Below are 20,594 nucleotides of genomic sequence, written 5' to 3' on the forward strand. Positions count from 1 at the left end.
TCAAAAGTATCAACTATCACACTGTAAAATCATTAATATGAGGAAAAAAATAAGAGCCAATACATTGCCTGCTTAGGAAATTTACCTCCTGATTTCTTAAGTTAGCTATTATGTTTAAATACTATCCAAAACAAGAAATTACTGCTAAATCATATTTTAGGCTGATAAGAAACACCCTTTTAAAAGTACTTATTTCTCTATAAAATTAGTGTAAACAATTCATGTGAAGTAATATACTATTAATAGCTAATAATTTATGTGCAATTTTGAAAATGAGAGCATGACAGAAATTTGAAATGCATTAATCTCATCAGTAAAGATTCAGGTCACCAGTTATTTGCATTAAAAACAGAGCAGTTATTACATCTGTAGGTTATGCATCAATAAAGTGGGAAGGAAACACAGCAATTACACTTAGATATTACCTGAGATATCCTACAAGTTAACACCCTAAGGTGGGTTAAGCTAGCAAACGTGTGAAGTATTCACTCTGCCACAGGGATGTGGGAACTCACTACCCCCCACCTTGCACACTAGGCCAATCACACGGCTCTGCAGGACAACATTCAGCAAATGTCATTTCTCCTTTCCATCTTTTCCTGATAGAACCCTCAGTCCTACCTTCTATCTCTTGCCCATACTAGAGTTCGTTTTCTTCTCTGCAGTATCTTTTGAGGCCCAATATTTTCTGATTTTGGATACAAAGATATCTGCAACTTGAGGTAAAGCAAAAAATTGAAAAGCCAGGTCTCTCACCTATCAAGTCACAAAGTACTTTGAAAATAAATGTTCACTCCAAGAAGAGAATCCATCAGTGCAACCATGCACTATTTACACTGGTTGTCCACCACTGATACAAAAAGAGCCTGCAAAATCATGGGCCTGAGGCCCTGCAACCTGCAGAGATGCCTTTCCCACTGTCTAAAAGGTCTGAAGCAGCATGTGAAGTGCTGTTATAGGGAAGCTCTCCAGGCATGCCAGGAAACAACCTATCAGGCGATGCTACATCATCAGCCAATAGAGGTGAATGTCAACATCAGTGCCCATGAGTAGTCACCTCAAAGGATAATTATAAGGATTATATCTGTTTACATTATTGTTATTGTTGAAAGCTTTTGTTTCTGTAAATTCCAAATTAATCAGGGCAGGCTAAAGTGAATACTCTGCTTTGGGCTAGAAATACAATGGCAAATGTCAGTAATAACAAAAAACGTTATGTCCTACATAGAATATTAAAAAGAAAAGAGCCTGATAGAGACCATCTTTTAAACTTACCCTGCAAAAAATAATACAATCATGAAGTGCCTAAACATTATTAGCAATGACTCCACCTGTTTGAAATTGCCACTCGGAATAGTTTGAGAAGAATAAATCTATGCAGTGTGTGATGGCCCTGAGTCCAAATGTGTGAAATCTAGGCTCAGTAAGAGAAGTAAAGGAACAAAACACCTGAAGGGATAATCCGTATCAGAAACATAGCATATGTGCCTATGTAATAAGCTTGTATTAATAAGATTTTTTTTAAATGTCATATATAGGTTCATGTTAAGCAGCTTTTCCTTAATTTTGAAAAGAATGGCATCTGCTAGTTTTTTAAATCTTTTCTAGCCATTTGAAAACATTCAACGAACCACAGAATACTAGAGTTGGTTGCAATGGAATTTTACTTTGGAGGAGATCCTAGAAGGCACTTTTGTATTCCTTTATAACTCCCAAGTCCAAGTTTGAACAAGACAAGAAATTCTTAAAATTTGAGCTAAAGAAAAAGTTTCAGAGAAAAGAAGAATGCAGCCTAGACATAAGAGGGCAATGGTGAACCACAGTCTCACAGGATACACCCTCCTTTCTGTGCTCTTGGTCTTAACATGATGTTCCCGGGAAAGCTTCTTGCCACATTCTTCTGCAGAAAAGGAGTCTCTTCACTGTGAAGGTATTCATTTAATGATGAAAGATATCAAGAGAATACAAATTCTGCCTCTATTAACCTAATAAAAGCATTCTGGTTACTTTTGGGAAAGGAGGAAAGTGGGAAGGAAAAAGGAGCACAGTGCCTGTCATGTGGAAACACAAACATAAACAAGGGACTCCAGTTTTCTCTGCTTTCCTATCTTCATTCAACACCAAGTGTTGAAAACTATACTTAACTGTATTCCCTAAAGGGGAGGAAGTGAAACGAGGTAGAGGAGAAAATTCTGCATACTCAAGACAGAAGATTTATTAGGGAAGCAGGTGCCTGCTGAGAGAGCACCGTGTACAATGGCAGAATCAGAGGTGAAAAAGGATGCAATGCTCACTAGACCTCATGGCTACAAAATAAAGTCTTTACTAACAGCAGAAAACCAGTGGGAAAATTCTTTTTGCTAGATTGGAAAGGATATATTAACGATATTTACTCTAGAAAACCAGAGGAAAGTTGTACAGACAACTGATTGAAAGAAAACCACCCCAATTACCCCAAACTAACTATACATTTTTGATAAGAAAAAGAAACTACGTCATTGTCATCATAAATTGCTATTTCAAAAAATCTGTAAAGAGTAAGCACATCTTAAACGAAGCATGTTACTTTTAATATCCCTGGTATGAAAGTAACAGAGAAGACTTCCTTCCCTGCCACCAAGCCATGAAGTGCAAAGATTCAGAATAAGAACCTTTGAAAAAAGGCAAATCAACAAAGCTAGAAGAGCTGATAGTGAGAAAAACATGCATCATGAGAAACACACTGGACACCAGAGGTGAGCACTAGTAGAGAAGTGGAATGGGACACTTACACAGCAGCTATCTGTCAAGGGTCCTGATGGCTACTGTGTTCTTAAACCATCGAGACAGAATAGCAGGATGGGGAGAATGTAGTCACAAACAATCCACCAGATGACAACACTACACAGTGCAGAGGTCAGCACAGCTAGGGAACATCTGGAAAGGGGCGAAGGGGAAAGAACAGATGTTCAAATTGGGAAGCCAAAATAAATAAAATAATAAATAAATAAAGCCACGTGTGAATTTTAGATACCCTGCGATGCAAAGGAGCAGGAAACAGGGATCAAATTTTGCCATTTTATGTTGGAAAAAAACGCTGTCTTCAGTTTTAAACAGATTTGATATTTGGTAAAGAAAGATTAGATCCAATCTCTAGTTGGATAACTACCCCATGTTAATTTAATTGTATGATACTGAAATTAGAGTCGTAGCTATGTGATTGAAATTCTTCAAAAAGCACAATATGCACACAGAAAACCAAATCACAGAGAAAAAGGAGGCAAAACCAACCAGACAAACAAACAAAAAAAGCCCTGAACTGACACAGGCTTGTGTCTGCTTTATAGATTTTCATTTGTTCCTCTAGTAAAGCTCATGGCATGAGAATTATTTTTCAATGATGGAACATACCCACCTACACTGTACTGTTAAGGTGGTTTTAAGGGATTTTCAAGGCTAACTATATCTGTATTTTTACCTATTCCCATAGGATGCACTTCCACTCTTCATGCATCATTTCCTTCGCCCCTAACAAACCTAGCAGAAATCATCAGCACAATGCAGAAAGATAGGCAGCATGGATGAAGTTACAAAATCTACCCAATCTGTTTTAGCACAGACAATAATATACTTGCCATTATCCTGAAGATCACTTCAAGATCATGGTGCTACATAATTTCCTGTCTTCATGGTAGTCAGGATCAGACAAGCTCTCTGAAAAAATTACTCATTTTACAATTTCTAACACTTAATTCTCCCCAAATATTGACTGTAAAACAGAAACCAATGACTGGATTACTTTATGTACTATAACTTTCTTTTAAGAATCACCAGTACTCATATATTTTTAATTAACTTTCCCTCTTACATTTTCATTTGGCTAAGTACCAACAGTGAAGCAAAATAACATGTCCACACTGACAGATGGGTCAAAATCAGGAGGCAGGAATTGAATTTAGATTTTTCAACCCAAGCTGCTGCTGCAAACTCTCTCTCTCAGGGGACTTTTAAATATTTCTAAAATAACAACAAACACTTGGGAAGGAAAGGAAATCTCCAGTTGACCTCCTCTTCTAGGGCCAAAAGAGCTACAAATGAGCAAAAATGAGATGACTGTAACAGCAAAGAGGGTCTGAAAAAGCAGGAAGGGATAAGGAAAGAGAAGGAAGGAAAATCTGCTGTGACTAATCTTAAATCTCCCAGGGTGTTTATGCATAATTAAGAGCTTAGATTTTTAGCATTTTGCTTTTTCCTTTAAAAGTGTGACCTAAAATCTTGTTAATTGTGTGTATGGGAAGAGGGTGGTTTGGGGACTATTCTATTTTTGGGGGGATTACAATTACAATTAAAGGGAATCTTGAGTTGCTTTTTTTTTTTTAACTTTTACCAAGTAAAAGGTTGTTTTAGGGAATTCCCTGGCAGTCCCAGTGGTTAGGAATACACTTTCACTGCTGAGGACCCAGGTTCGACCCCTGATAGGGGAACTAAGATCCCACAAGTCGCAAGGCGTGGCCAAAAAAAAAAAAAAAGATTGTTTTAACACATGCCAAGAATGCCAAGAGTGCTTCAGAGCAAAGGGCCAGTGTTCTTTACTCCTTTTAGGGTAAGGTGGGGTGTAAATAGATAACTAAGCAAATGGATAGCACAGAGGCTGGTCTTTCCTCCACTGGTCTTTGCTAGTTACTATCATTCAGCCATCCATCAACTACCATCCCAGGGAACCTCACATACCAAGATAAATGTCATAGCATGTAGTGTCATCTTCTGGTTTCCAACAATATTTCTAATTTTAGTCTACATTTATTGTTTTCTTTTATGTTTCCACAAATCCATGAGCTATGGAAGAGACTTTTATAGTCTCATTTTTCTAGAAAGGAGCATCAAATGATTTGAACTCTTATAAAACATATTCACAAGATAGCAGACTCAGAGTAACTAAAGAAAATTTCCTATAAGCCCTATCGAACTCAAGAACCTTTGACTAAGCAGAATTCCCATCCCTGACTCCCAACTTGACTTTTGAACAGAAGGCAACAAGCTATTGAGAAATAAACTGATGCTGCAGATTCTTAAAAACAGAACAAAAAACCTGGACATGACTAAAAGCAACCCACAAAATCATCCGTTTTCTAGGACTTGTGATTCCAAGTGTGGTCCCTGGACCAGCAGCATCTTTAACACCTGGAAGCTTGCCAGAAATGCAGAATCAGATGCAGATGCAGATGCAGATGCAGAACCAGACCCACTGATCATTATCTGCATTTTTAACAAGCTTCCCAGGAGACTCAAATGCACACTGAAGTTTGAGAAGCACTGCTCTAGGGCACTAGCTATTTCCTCCTGTCTAAAATTGGCTTCAGAATGATTATTTGGAGGGACTATACTATTTCTAAATAAAAAGAACCATTAAGGGCTTCCCTGGTGGCGCAGTGGTTAAGAACCCGCTTGCCAATGCAGGGGACACGGGTTTGAGCCCTGGTCCAGGAAGATCCCACATGCCGTGGAGCAACTATGCCCGTGCGCCACAACTACTGAGCCCGTGTGCCACAACTACTGAAGCCTGTGCACCGCAATGAAGAGTAGCCCCCGCTTGCCGCAACTAGAGAAAACCCGCGTGCAGCAATGAAGACCTAACATGGCCAAAGATAAAATAAGTTAAAAATAAACTAATTTAAAAAATAGTAACTAAAAAAAAAAAAAGAACCATTAAGACCTTAAATGAAGACTTATAATGAAATTAAAAACAAAATGGCATTTGGAATTAAATAAATTATTTAAAGCATTCTAGTTGATTGAATGCACAACTAAACAGCAAAGAGAATGCTTAATTAATGCCTATAATCAATACTGATGCCTTTCATTCACATGGCACTTTATTTTGGAAAACTCGTTCCTTTTCTTTGGGTCTTTTAAGAATCTCCCAAGGCAGTGGCCCATGATGACACATCCCTTAAGTGTAATTCTACTTTGGATTTTAAGATTATGAGAAGATACCAGTGAAGAACTACTTTTAATTAAAAAGGCCTGTTCTTCTCTGCCATAACCATTTACTATGCCATAGTTCCTTGCCATATTACAGGATGCTTACTGAATACTAAGATGACCTATCTCCATCACCAAAAAAGGGGGGCGGTGTGAAATTTGGCACCCACCCCACAATGAAAGGTACTAGAAGGAAGGAATCCATTGGTATAGGTGGGCGCATCTACTAAAGAATACCCTAGAAGAAAAGTACAATGGTCAAGTTTTTGATTCTACATATCTTTCTAACAATCCTGGACGTTCCATGAGATTGAATCCCAACTAACACTTACAGAAGCAAGTATAAGTGGACACACACACAACCCAATAACTATAAAACTTGCTAGCTCCATACTAAACCTTCTTCTGTAACTTGAAAAATTCCTCCAACAAAAAATTAATACAAAAATGTAGTTTAATCAATTCACTGTTGACTTAAAATAATATAATGACATTAAGCCACCATGTCACCACTAATTAAAGTTTACCATATCAAAACAGATTATGTGTAATACGGTAGTAAATTTAAAGAAATTCACAATTTTAATAACTCTGGACAAATCTACAGTTATTCTACAGTTTATATCTGCTGCCACTCTCTTGAGGATGTAACATGTTTATGAGAAATGGAATACTGTGTGTCATATCAGTAAACAAAGGATGTCACAGTCATCAGTGATTACAGCCACAAGCCAACAATGAGCTGGTGAGCCCTAAGGGAACTCAGGAAGGAAAGAATACCTGCCATCTAGCAGCCATCCCCACTCCCCATGGTGAGCCCTGAGGAAACTCAGCATAGATACTGGCCCCAGATAGCTGAGGAGCATATCAAAGGAATGATTTCAGTGAGCCCAGACTCTTGCATCTTCCCATACATAGAAAAGCGCTAAATTCCTTAACCTGAGATATCTATTTTCTCTTATTAATGGTAATCTTTTGACATTCAGACTACCTTTGCTGCAAAACTCCTATATATCCTGGCTCCCTCCTCGCCTCCTTGGAGCAGTTCTCTCAGGGTTACTTGAGATGCTGCCTCCCGGGCTTCTTCAAGTCCTAAAAATTTCCGCCAAATGAAACATAACTCTCAACTTTTAGGCTGTGAATATTTTTTTAGTCGACAGTTATTATCCATGGAGAAAAATCACTCCGAATAGTGCTTTCCTGTCTATACGAGCTAGCGAGGTTGCAACAGAAGACAGAGATAAACAAAGGATAGCTAAGAGCTTCTTAGGCAACACCCTTAGATTTTAAATAAAGTGGATATTCATTTCAAAGTGGCATAATGGGCATGCAACCATGGAGAAAATGTACAGGAAAAAATGCTCATGAAGGACCTTATACACAAATTAAATAACTACAACCACACGAAGGAAATCAGACTCACGTGAGGGGAATAGCGTTTGTTTTTGATTGTCTTCTGCTTTTCAGGGCCCGAAGTCTATCACCTTGTGTCACTACATTGATTTCGTCGTCATCACTGTACTGTGTAAGTAGAAAAACACTGAGCTAATGATTTAAGCTGTACTTATTAATGCAGCAAAGCATAGCAGCTACATTTACCCATATAGATCATACATAGACACATATAAATATACTTCAACATTCTGATGAACTCTAAAATATTTTGCTGCTTTTAAAATAAAGGTACAGGACTCATTTCAAGACAACCAAAAGTTGACTTTCATAGACAAAGAACCCAATAGCACTCTTGTTATAAAACATTTTGACAGTGAAGAGGCATAATGGGTTTTCAGTATTGAAAACACTCTCTTTTAAATTTCACAATCTACTTACCACCACTTAATATAGCACTGCTACCCCCTAAACTCTTGGTTCTTTAAAGTTCCCCATCTGAGAACAATTGGTTCCCTAAATCAGCTACCATGAAATAGGAAAAAATGGGGGAAAGGGGTGTCACGAGGTCCATCTAAAGAGTGTACTTCACATACCTCTTTTTATCACCAGTGCCTTGTGAGTAAACAAAAAATAAACTTTAGTTTTATGGACACATAACCTCGTTTTAACTATTTTGACTAAAAAGTTCCTAGAGAGGGCTATAAGTATAAAAAATGTGTGATGATAATCCCTCAAAATGTGCTTTATTATTTTTATCTACAATTTTCTCCATGCCCTAAAAAGTTCTCAACAGCACTTAAAGCAATGACAACAGTGTGATGGGGGTGGTTCGATTACCAGTTCACGTTCTTGCTTGTCTTGATTCTCGACCCCATTGATTGAAATGTCATCAACAGCCAAGAGGAGTTTTGAGACAGCTGCTCTGTGTTTTCCATTCTCCTGACCCTTTAACTTTTGACGAAAATAGTCACCTTCCATCCAGAGGCTTGCCTGTTTCCTACAGTATTTAAGTAACAATATCAAAATACAGCCTTCCAGAAAGATACATACAAACAACTTTCTCCTACTAGACTATCTGCTGTTACTGGAGCCTAAGGAAAATTCTACTTCCCATCACTTTCCAGACCCATGCGTTCCTGAGGAATTACAAGAGCTCTCCATCCACTTACATCATCAAAAACTGTTGCTGAGGTCCAATCACTGAGCCAGGTCTGCAGATTCTGACCCAAGCAATGGCCTCGGTTGCTGTCATCCTGTAATGCTTCATGATGTAGCAGGCTATCAAAGTGCCTGTTCGTCCAAGGCCAGCTAGGAAAAGAAACAAACCAATGAGACCTGGTGTCATGTGCTCCAGAATTTCGTTGGGCAGGTAGAATTTTTTAAAAAAGCTTCCCATGATTCTGCTCCCCTCAACAGTGGTTCTCATGTTTTGATGCACAGTACAATCAACTGGAGAGTTTTTTTGTTTGTTTGTTTTTATTATTCTTTATTTATTTTAGGCTACACTGGGTCTTTGTCGCTGTGTGCGGTCTTTCTCTAGTTGTGGTGAGCGGGGGCTACTCTTCGTTGCAGTGCACGGGCTTCTCACTGCGGTGGCTTCTCTTGTTGCAGAGCACGGGCTCTAGGCGCCAGGGCTTCAGGAGTTGTGGCTCGCGGGCTCTGGAGCGCAGGCTCAGTAATTGTGGCACACAGGCTTAGTTGCTCCACAGCATGTGGGATCTTCCCGGACGAGGGCTTGAACCCGTGTCCCCTGCATTGGCAGGCGGATTCTTAACCACTGTGCCACCAGGGAAGCCCAACTGGACAGTTTTAATTGGTATGTGATGCAGCCTGGACACAGAGATTCCTAAAATCCCTCACTTGATTCTATGTTTAGCCAAGATTGAAAATCACTTTCTAAGCGATGATTCTCAGTAAGTGCAGTGTTTTATACTCTGGGTTTTCAGTTAATGGAACCACCATCTTTCCAAAAATACAGGCTTAAAATCTTGTACTTTCTCCCTCATCCAACTGTTTTTTCTACTCTACTTTTATACCTATTTGCACGTGGACTTTTTTTCCCACTCTATTCCTGCTGTCCTCCTTTACTCTCGTCTAGACTAGTATCATTACCTCCTGTGATGGTTAATTTTATGTGTCAACCTGGCAGGTGTATTTGGATGAAATTGGTAGACTTTGAGTAAGCCAACTGTCCTCCGTAATGTGTGTGGGCCTCATCCAATCAGCTGAAAGTCTGAACAGAACAAAAATACTTGCCTCCCAAAGTTAGAGGGAGTTCTCTACCAGACAGCCTTTGGACTTGAACTGCACCATTGGCTCTCCTGGGTCTCCAGCCTGCCAGTTCACACTGCAGGTTTTATGCTCACCAGCCTATATAGTCACATAAGCCAATTCCTTATAATAAATCTCCTTCTCTCTATATATACATCCTACTAGTTCTGTTTCTCTGGAAAACTCCCACTAATACAGATTTTGTGAAGTGGCATGCTACTGAAACATTATGTAAAAATGTGGAAGTGACTTTGGCATTGGAATTCTAAAAGCTGGGAGAGTTTTAAGGCACATGTTAGAAAAAACCTAGATAAACACACCATTGTAAAGCAATTATACTCCAATAAAGATGTTAAATAAAAAAAAAAAAAAAAAAGAAAAAACCTAGATTGCCTTGAAGGGGCTGTTAGTAGCAGGAATACAGATGTTAATGGTGATTCCAACGGACTCACATGGAAACTGGAAGAAAGGCAATCCTCGTTAAGAAGTGGCAAAAAAACCTGGCTGAATTGTGTTCTAGTGCTTTGTGGAAGGTAAAACTTATGAGTGACAACCTTGGATAATTAGCAAAGGAGATTTAAATTCATAAGCGAAGTGTTAAAGGTGCAGCCTGGTTTCTCCTGACTGATGTGAGAGGAGAGAGAGGAATTGAAGAAGTAATTGTTAAGCAAAAAGGAACGAGAAACTAAACATTTAGAAAATTCAAGGCCTATTCATTTTGAAAAAAGTGAGAAAGTGTGTTCTGGATACCAAGGGTATGATTGAAAAATCAGTTCCATAAAGATATTACCCATGGATTTAATCAGCCATCTCAGCAGAAGCTAAAAATACTGATGGGATTACACTGGAAGACTGCCAATTTGGACTAAAGGGGACAGAAACAGGAGGAAATAAAGGAAGGCTTTTACGTTTCAGGGATCCTATAGGACTGGACAACAGAGGTAACTGGTTGCAAACATGGCTTATCCTTCAAAAGAAGGTTAGTATGACCCTGAGGGTGATGCAGAGATCAGCTTCCACTGCAGGGGGCACAGGTTCAATCCCTGATCAGGGATCCTTGCATGCCATGTGGTGAACAACAACAACAAAAGGCAGTTTTTTTTTTTTTCCCCAAAGATAGTAGTCATCTTTTCTTTTTTAAATTTATTTATTTATTTATTTATTTTTGGCTGTGTTGGGTCTTCGTTTCTGTGTGAGGGCTTTCTCTAGTTGCGGCAAGCAGGGGCCACTCTTCATTGCGGTGTGTGGGCCTCTCACTATCGCGACCTCTCTTGTTGCGGAGCACAGGCTCCAGACGTGCAGGCTCAGTAGTTGTGGCTCACGGGCCCAGTTGCTCCGCGGCACGTGGGATCTTCCCAGACCAGGGCTAGAACCCGTGTCCCCTGCATTGGCAGGAGGATTCTCAACCACTGTACCACCAGGGAAGCCCGACAGTTGTTTTAATGTCTTTGTCTAGTAAGTCCACCATCTGGTCTTTCTTTGGGACAGTTTCTGTTGATTCATTTTATTCCTCTGAATGAGCTATCCTTTCCTGTTTCTTTGTATACCTTGAGATTTTTTGGTGAAAACTGGACATTTGAATCTTATAATGTGTGAACTCTCGAGATTAGATTTCTGATATTCCCCAGGTTTGCTGTTTAGTTTTTCTTTTCCCCAGTGCTGGATTTTTCTTAACAAAAATGTATCCCATGCCGTCTTAGTTAACTAACAAAAGCAGAAAAGTTAAATAAATCCTAGTATATTCATACAATGTGTTATTACACATTCATTCAATAAATATTTATTAAGTGCCAAGCACTGTTCTAGCTGCTGAAAGCCTAGCAACTTGTCAGAATATAAAGTCCAAAAGATAAGCTCTTGGAGTCTGCTCTGCTCACTGACATATGCCAGAACCTACCAAAGTAGGCACTGAATAGATATTTGATGAATAAATGAATGTGATAAGCCTTTGTAGTATTACCCATGAATACAACTTAATTTACTATACTTTCCATATGAAATTAGGGTTTTAAAAGCATTCTTTATATGTACAGCCTTTTTATGACAATCATACCTCAATAAAGTGGTTTTAAGAAAAAAAAGTAAATCACAAAAGGAAGAAAAAGCACTCTACAAAAAACAAAGGCATCTTCATGTGTCCTTGCATATAATCTAAACGAGTATGGTGTGTTTCTACACATATATACATTCATGTCCCCCATTTTTTTAACCAACACTAGAAACATACCTTTACAGTGTACTGCAATGGCACCCTCTGCATTTTCACAAATATCCAGAAATTCTTTAACAATGGCATCAGTAGGGGTGCTGCCATCCGCAAAGAAAAGATCATAGTGATCGAAACCAGCGTTCGTAAAGCGTTTGGCATCATACATCCTTTTATTCAGACGAATAATGGTAGTAACGTTGTGATTCTTAAAATACGGAATATAAGCCTCAGGAGAATGTTGGTGGTAACCTACATAAAGAAATTCACCAGATGCTGTAAAATGCAGAAAGAAAACAATGGATAACAATTTCACTTGTAACTGGGTGGAAACAGTATCTGGACTGGGGATTGAATACCAGTTTGATTATAACTGTGAAAAAAATAAATTTAAAAAGTTAAAATCCAGGCAGAATGATGTGCTAAAATGTCCACGTACACTTAATTAAGACAGTCGAGCTTTGGCCTCTTTTAAAAGAAAATATTGGATAGATACTTTTAATAACAAAACTATACTGGTCCCATGTATTTGCATACCACTTTCAAGTCTGGTTCTTGAATGAGGTCCACAGAAGGCAAGAAATCGGTCTGGTATTATCCAATTTAAATCTCCATTTTCTGCTTTCTGCAAAGGGAAGACCAAAACAAGATCAATGTATGTGTATGTATACGTGTACCTAAGAACAGGTAAGAAATAAATCAAGAGTTGCCTTAAGATCTATAGGCCAGGCAAGTAACCCAAAACTGATTTATTTGACTTAATTATCAGCCAAGGGAATTGATGAGTTCATTCCATGCTAAAAGATGTAAGCAGGAATGAGGACAAGCATTGCCACATGTTCTGATTTTGAAGTAAAACCAGAAGTCTGGAGTTTTTAATGAGAAATGTGTGATAGATTTCATTGAATCACAGGCATCATAGATTGTAAGATATATCCTGAATTCAGAGAATTCCTATTCAAAACAGGATAAAATGGGCATCGTGGACTCAATGAAAAAACACTAATCCAAAATTTCTAAATATACTTATAGAGACTAAAACAAAGCTACCATGGTGGTCTGTAGCTACCCTGTGTCTCAATGCAGTTTCACTGAAAGTAAACGACATTTGTGGGTGAGCCTGCTACTCTCCCGCAATGCTGCAATTTCCGCATTAGCGAGAGGGAAGCTAATTAGCACCTATATTACTCCTTAGTAAAAAACACATAAAGGCATCACTGTGCTACACTGAGGGAATACCAACTGGTGTTTTTATTAGTTTTGCTTATCTAAAAAGAGAAAGTATATTTTATTTTAAATGTTTAATTTTATAAGGAGAAGCACAAAAAATGGTGTTAATAATTCAATTATATTCAGTAGTTAAGATGGTAAATAAATATTGATGTATATTGTACTTTATAAATGTACTGCTGTTACAGAGAAGTAAAGGCAGGGTTGGCCTAATGAATCATACAATATGCTTTTAAGTGTTTGGTACATCACAGTAATGACTAGTAGTAACTATTAACCCAATTTATCAATAAAATAGTTCAGTCATACTTAGGAGTTTAAAATAATAGTTACTTTAAAAATTGATTGTGAAAGAACAGTTATCTGAGGATTCAAGATACTGCTGAATAAAGTACTGTCTATGCAATCACTCCATTATTAGTGAGACTGTCTGCTCAAGATAACTATAGCAGGATATAAAAAAAACAAGATTCCACAAGTATTCTTGGCTGGAAAAGACCTTTAGCATAACATCTTACTCATTATCTACTTGGAAGGTAGAATGGTAGAATCAAATTACTCATTAAAAAAAAAAAATACACTACATTAAAAAACATAGAGGACATCTGTGGTTTTGCCTGCCTGGACTCTCTCCTCTCTGTGCCCCCCACCACCTTTCTTGGTCTGTATGATTTGATAGGGCTGACCCGATTCCACTCCTGTGATGGCCAAAGTATTCTACACCTACTCATCCCCCACCCTCACCAAAAACACAACCTAGGTCAGGGCTAGAGACATGATCTAAGCCAGGCCAATGAGAGGAATTCGAGAGTCTTCTGCTGGAGCTATGAATTTTCTTTTCCAATGAGTTGGGTAAATCAAACGGGTAAGTCAAAGCTGTTGGTAGCCATCTTTATCCCAACTGGGGAGAACTGACCTTGGAACAAAACTAGCTTCAGCCCAATTTCTGGTAAGTGCTTGAGTACCTGAATCTGGTCATGAGTCAAGTTACACTAGCTCCTGGACTTTTTATTTACGTAAATCAATAAATTTTCCCCATTTTATTTAAGCCATTTGTGTTTACTTTTTGTAATTTGCATCCAAAAGTGTCTTGACTTCACAGAAATAATAGGTTCTGACAAAAACAGATATTTTCCAGAGTTAATTAGATGTATAATGGCTATTCATTTCATCAGATCCTATGCTAAGGGTTTAACAAACATTATCTCATTTAATCACTGTATGAAAGTCATCAATAATAAAAAAATTTAAACTAAAAATTAAAGAAAAATGCCAGAGCACACTCATTCACTCTGGAAAGATGTATCAAATGCAAAAATCAATATGAACTAGGACTACAGAAATAGGAATAAGAGAAAAAAAGACTTGAGTTTTCTTCACTCTACACACATCTAAATTGTTTGATTTTTCAAAAAATAAGAATATTACTTCTGGAAGTAAAACATGCATAAAAGAGTTAAAAACAATATCCTTGAAAACTTACTTCATAGTATTCATATTCATCAAGGTTAAATGAGTTGAAATTAAGGAAGCCATACTGCATTGCCTAAAATCCAAAGGAAAGCTTTTAATAACAAAGATGCAAATAAGGAAACAGTTTCCAATCCAATTTCTTAATAATAAGTATCAGGAGGCACCCCAGAAAAACATTATTATATTTAGATTATGTTCCATTGAGTAGTTTTCAAAGGAGGTGGGCTATGTCTTTTAAATGCTTCCATTATCAGGAAAATTAGTTATAACAATATTTTTTTAACAGTATTTATTTCAATGAAATTTTATTTTTTATTTTCCTTCATCAGTCATCCTATCCATGCAAGATCTAAATAATCAAGCCTTCAAAGTAATCCTACTAGTTTATTAGATCAACATCATTCAGGCTTCAAATATAATGCATAATCCAATGGTTGCTAAATAAATAATATAAAGGAAAGAAACCATGGGTTAGTTTATATCAAACAAATCCCACACATTTCATAAACATCTTCACTTTCAAATTCTGAACAGTCTTGAATTAAAAATTAATGTTCCCTATACTAAAGACAGCCCAGAGATCAACACTAAAATGCAAAATTTTGAGGGAAAAAACCCTTCTTTCAATAAGGAAAAATATATGAATTTTCTCTTCTACTCTGTAGCCTCACTCTGAGTTGCAATGGGCAGAGCATGCTAAGCAAAATAAGCACAGTATCTATTTTCTGAGACAAGGACGAGCTGACGGCCTCTGACAACCGTTCTCCCAGCTTACTGAGCCAGACAGTATGTAAGCAACAATTCTTGATCAAGAAGGTATTCTTGGTTCAAAAGGGGTGATTCTGCAAACCCAGTGTGCAAAATGTAAACTACTGGAATATGAATGAGAAATAAGAAGGCTATAATACCAAACAAAAAAAACTCATTTTATAAAATATAGTTGCTTAAGTCCTAATTCCAAGACCAAATCCACGATGAATTTTATTTCTTTGAATTCGGAGTACCCAGTATATGTCATATTTGGACTAGAATGATATAATAACATAATAATACAACAACAGAGAGATACAATAAAATAACAGAATGATACCATAAAATGTATCAGTTTGCAGGGAATTTCTATTATTTGAATTTCATAAGGAGATCCTATTAGAAGTAGCACTTAAAAAAAAGCACTACTAAAATCAAGACATAATTATTGATACATTTATAAAAATTTCAAATACACAATAATATTCAAAATCAGTCACAAATAGAAAATGTTTAAATGGAAAATCAGAAGCTGTTGTCTCTTGAATAAAATTAAATGTAGCATGAAAAAAGCAATCTTTGATCTATAGTTACAGCTAATTAAACTTTGGATATAACATCTGATAAAAACAAAGCCAATGTTATAGTAGACCATCTCCAAGGCCCTCATAAGTGTTTCTTCTTCTTCTTTTCTTTCTTTGTTTTAAAAGGTGCTGGGAGAGGAGAGAAGGGAGCCCTAGGATCAAGGACAAGTATGCCTGGCTACATCAACAGTTCCCTGGGGTCCATCTGGCAAGGACTACAACTGTAGCTAGAAGGGGTCATCTATACCTACTGTCCCTCCATCTCCTGATCACCTCCTCTGCCCATGACCTGCCTAAACTGCGGCCTCATGGAGCTGTCTCAGAGTCTGCGGCAACTACCTCCATTAGCTCCATACACCACAGAGTTGCTGGACTCAGCCCCAAAATTAAGGTCCATCCTCATTGCCTTATATAGGAAACAAGATATAATAATTAATCTCTGAATTTGTATACTAATTAGGTCTCTCAGTTTAACCCATAAAATTTCTGTCAGAATTCTCAGAAAGCCACCATGTTTCATTATACAAGAAAGTAAACCTGGGTTCCTTTTGCCTCTGAAAATACAAGCCACACAAACTTGAGATGTTTTTGAAGGCTTATTTGATCCAAGGGCTACTGACTGACAATTCTAGTTTCTTGCACGGCCCTGATGTTCAAGAAATATACCTGAGGGAGTGAGTGTTATAACCTGGGTCTGCTGCGTCACATGACTCCAGGGGACCCTGTTTATTTAGAATGTGGTATGACGGTTGTCCCCTGGAGTCAAAGACAGCAAGTAGCCCTGGTTATAAAACACAGGAGTTATTTTTAAATAGCTTTGACAAAGCAGTAGTGACCTATACTTAGTATTATATAAAACCTAGTAACAAACTAATGGGCTACTCAAATACTTCTGTTGAACTAGAAATTGAATGCTTGAAGATACAAAAACAAAGTATTTGACAGTTACTGTGTTATAGAAATGTCTGTTGTAAACAGAATTGATGGGAATCAGACCCATAAAATACATAAATCAAAGAGAACTTAGAAACCAGTAACCTATTTACTTCTTGTTTTTCTTTGAAATCATAACACGTTCAAAAACAGTTCTGAATTTAGAACCTAATTACGAAACTGTTTCTTATTGTTCCCTGTGTTCAAGTGGCTTTTCCCCCAACTCATGCACAGAAGCACTCAGATTCAGAATAATCTGTTTTCTAGTTTAGTGTCATTCTAATTTTGGCAGGGAAATGGGATACCTCTCACATCATATACATCTTGGAAGATCTTTGGGGAAGAAGGCCTGTCTTCCTTGCACTGTACTTAAGTTCTCCAGCACAACACTGGGTGTATCCTACGAGTCACTTACCTTCTTTACTGCATAAAAACAGTCAAGAAGTGTAATGTAGAAATTGCAACTCCCATAGGCAGCATCTCTGAAATTCCAAAAGTATTGAAATACATAGCTCAGTTAATTTAATTTTCTGCTGTACACTTATCTCAAGACAAAGTTGATTAGAATTTAAAATCAAACACATACTCAGGATCAGTCTCAAAAAAAAAAAAAGAATTCTTGCCTTTTGGTTTTTAAATAAAGGATAAGTCACTGTTATACAGTTCATTGTAATTTCTACCTATTCCAGTAGATACTGTTTTATAGATGTGGATCAATAATGACCACATCTTAAATTTCAAATGATCTCTCTAGACTGTTTTTGGCTTTAATAGTTGAGCTTCAAAAGTTCCTTCTTGAGTTCAACTTCTCAATAGTATGTACTCCTCCCCTCAAAAGGGAAAGGCATTTGAATTTTTTCTTCCAACTGGAGAATACTGTGTCAAACTGTTAGCAGGAAAGACTGCTTTTTGATTCTGTATATACATGTTGTGTGTGCGTGTGCGTGTGTGTTTATCTCCATCCACGTAGCAAAAAAAATTTGGAAAGCAAGCTAATATTTGAAATAATAGGTGCAAGCTAAAAAGCATTTTGCTCCTCTCATTATGCTCTTATACTTTTTAACAATTTAACTGGATAACTTCTTTCTGGTTCTTAAAGGACAACAGTACCAATAACACCACAGAAACTAAGGAGTCAACTACTGTTAGGAGAATCACTCTACATTGGAGAAGTGCTTAAATTAAGTTAGACAGCCCCACCCAACACTGCATCAACACCTGTTAGTAATCTTACTACAAATGTCTTATGTCAGTTAAGATTTTGTCCAGAAAAATAAGGTACTCCTCCATTCCCACCTGCTTCTCCTTTTTGGCTACCTTGAGTCATTTCATTACAAAGTGAAAATTTTAAGAATTAGGCAAGATAAAAATGAATTTAATTATGATCATTCTAGGCATGCCAAGCAACTGTGCCTATCAGAATGGTACTTATTTGGTCCCTATGTGGAACCAGGTTGCTACTGGAGCCATAATTAATTGCCTGCCGTGGTTGGGTTTTCACACTGTGATTCACTTACCTGAAAAATTAAACGGCACATTTAAAATGTTTAGTTCTTGTACAAACTTTAAGAATATAGACTATTATAGCAACATTAACATCAAAGAAAAGGGCATCCTTTTTAGCTAAGACAGCTTTAGACATTACTGTCTGAATTGGTTAGATTTACTTCAGTATATGTTAGGCTTCATGAGGATTGGACGCAAGGCCTTACAACATGCCATTTTTGTTCTGTAAGCTTTTGAATTTAAATGCTGCTCTTCCAAAAGCTAGGAAAGGTCTCAATGCAACCGAGAAAATGATTTTTACCAATAGCTTACTGGCAATATTCAGGAAGGAGAAAAATAAAATGACCTGCAGCATTAGTTCTCAGAATATACTCCCTGGGCAAGGAGCACCAACATCCACCCCACTTGTTAGAAATGCTAATTCTCAAGCTCCACCCCAGACCAGTTCTAGGGGTGGGGCTGGGTCCTCCAGGTTATTGTGATATATGTTCAAGTTTAAGAACCACTGACTTACAGGATCAACACAAATAATGTTTTGTACAAGTAATTGTTTCATGGAATAAGGAATGTTTTGTACAAGTAATTGTTTCATGGAATAAGGAATGTTTTTAAGATTAAAGAAGCTAAGGTAGGAAAATGAAGTAGTTTAGTCTAAATCAAAATCAAAATTATCAGTGGAAAGACGATGAACTCTCAAATTGCATCCCAATGTTTTTCACCATGTCTCCTCAGTTAGCTATGATTATTATCTTCTTAACCTATGATAATTCTTTTCCAATCAAGTTAAAGGCATGTTGATTCAGCTTTTGTGACGATTTGATGCATTTATTCAATGCATAACTTTGAATAAACCTACTGTGGGCCAAGCCCTGCTCTAGTCAAGCTTTGATCTGAGCTTGGATAAAGTTCTGCCAAATTATCTGAATAGACAAGAATCTTTCTTTATTCACTCATGTTTATTTCATTAACACCTCCAACTTTAAACACATCCACACCTCCTTCCTCCCACCCAAGCAATCAGACTTCTTCAAAATGGTAAAATAGCAGCTATGAATCTGGATATAAGCCTTTGTGAAGGGGAAAACCTTGTCACAGATCATTTAACAAACTTGGAAAAACAGATGAGAATCAAGAAAGGAATACTGCTTAGAAACTGCAAAACAATGTCAAATACTAGTTTAAAAAAATAACAGTTTTCATAGCAGCTTGCATTCATAACAGCCTAAAACTACAAATAACCCAAGTATCCATCAAAAGGATAATGGACAAATAAATTGTGGTATATTCATAGAATGGAATGTTACAAAAGCAATAAAAATAAGACAAACTATTGATACTAATACCTGCCACCACATGGATAAATCTCACAGACATTATATATTTAAAACACTAGATCCCAGCTCTCCAAAAATGTATACTGTATGATTCCATTTATATGACATTAAAAGATAAGAAAAACTTTTAGAAAGGGGGTAAAAGAGAATCTTCATGGGGGCTGACAATTTTCTGTATCTTGAACTGGATGGTAGTTACATGTAAATATGTAGGAGTTTACTGTGATGTACACATAGGAGTTAGAGTTTTTAATTGTGTCTAAGTTATACATGGTTTTTAAAAGGAAAAAAACATGAATGTTTAACAAATGTCATCTAAGGATCAGGCACCAAGTGTTTCATAAGCAGGGTGTTACTTAATCCTCACACCTCATTAGGGTGATCCTACTATAGTTCCCACTTATAGACTAAGAGACCAAGGCTCACATTTGTAAAGAACCACGGAGATATTAGTGGCAGAACGGAGAGTCAAACTCCAATCTGTCTGATGTCAATAGCCAAGCTATTAGCAGCTCTGCAATACTACCTCTCAAGAAAATAAAGAACAGAGCCCCCCCCGCCCCCAAAAAAAACCAAAAAAACACACACAAAAAGAACAACTAAGAAGCAAGGAGTATTACAGATAATACCAAAGAAGTATATGCTCTTCATATAACAATGATCCATAAGTATTAAGAAAATGTTGAACTATATTTTATACTGTTTTTTCAGGTAGACAGGTAGAGAAATATCTAATATAATTCATTAAGAAATCATATATATATATATTTTTAAAACTCAGTGGTTGAAGAATTATATGTAACTTAAATTACATCTAATTAAATATTGCTATGAGCCTAAAAGGAGTTATTAACTACAAATGAACACTATTCTTGCACAATCCCTTGTTAGCAGTTATATTTATTCTATGCTCTTGAATTGGCAAAGATAAAAGACTATAGTGTAATTTCT

General features: G+C 37.1%; 1 protein-coding gene across 6 annotated transcripts in view; it reads right to left on the reverse strand.

Moving 5' to 3' along the window:
• Positions 1-20,594, reverse strand: part of CDC14B (cell division cycle 14B) — a 103,665-nt gene that overhangs the window by 7,285 nt on the left and 75,786 nt on the right. For 3 of the 6 annotated variants that reach the window (XM_061199310.1, XM_061199313.1, XM_061199314.1), the window contains exons 6-13: positions 17,219-17,285; positions 14,547-14,609; positions 12,371-12,458; positions 11,855-12,085; positions 8,526-8,664; positions 8,194-8,353; positions 7,385-7,482; positions 2,798-2,916 (exon numbers count right to left, since the gene is read on the reverse strand). In XM_061199310.1, coding sequence (XP_061055293.1) covers positions 2,802-2,916; positions 7,385-7,482; positions 8,194-8,353; positions 8,526-8,664; positions 11,855-12,085; positions 12,371-12,458; positions 14,547-14,609; positions 17,219-17,285 — 961 coding nt within the window. In that variant the 3' untranslated portion in view covers positions 2,798-2,801. Of the gene's footprint in view, positions 1-2,797; positions 2,917-7,384; positions 7,483-8,193; positions 8,354-8,525; positions 8,665-11,854; positions 12,086-12,370; positions 12,459-14,546; positions 14,610-17,218; positions 17,286-20,594 lie in introns of those variants that run through there. The other 3 variants (XM_061199312.1, XM_061199309.1, XM_061199311.1) reach the window with 1 other exon arrangement.

The sequence above is a fragment of the Eubalaena glacialis genome, chromosome 9, assembly GCF_028564815.1.
Source record: "Eubalaena glacialis isolate mEubGla1 chromosome 9, mEubGla1.1.hap2.+ XY, whole genome shotgun sequence".
NCBI classification, from domain to species: Eukaryota; Metazoa; Chordata; class Mammalia; order Artiodactyla; family Balaenidae; genus Eubalaena; species Eubalaena glacialis.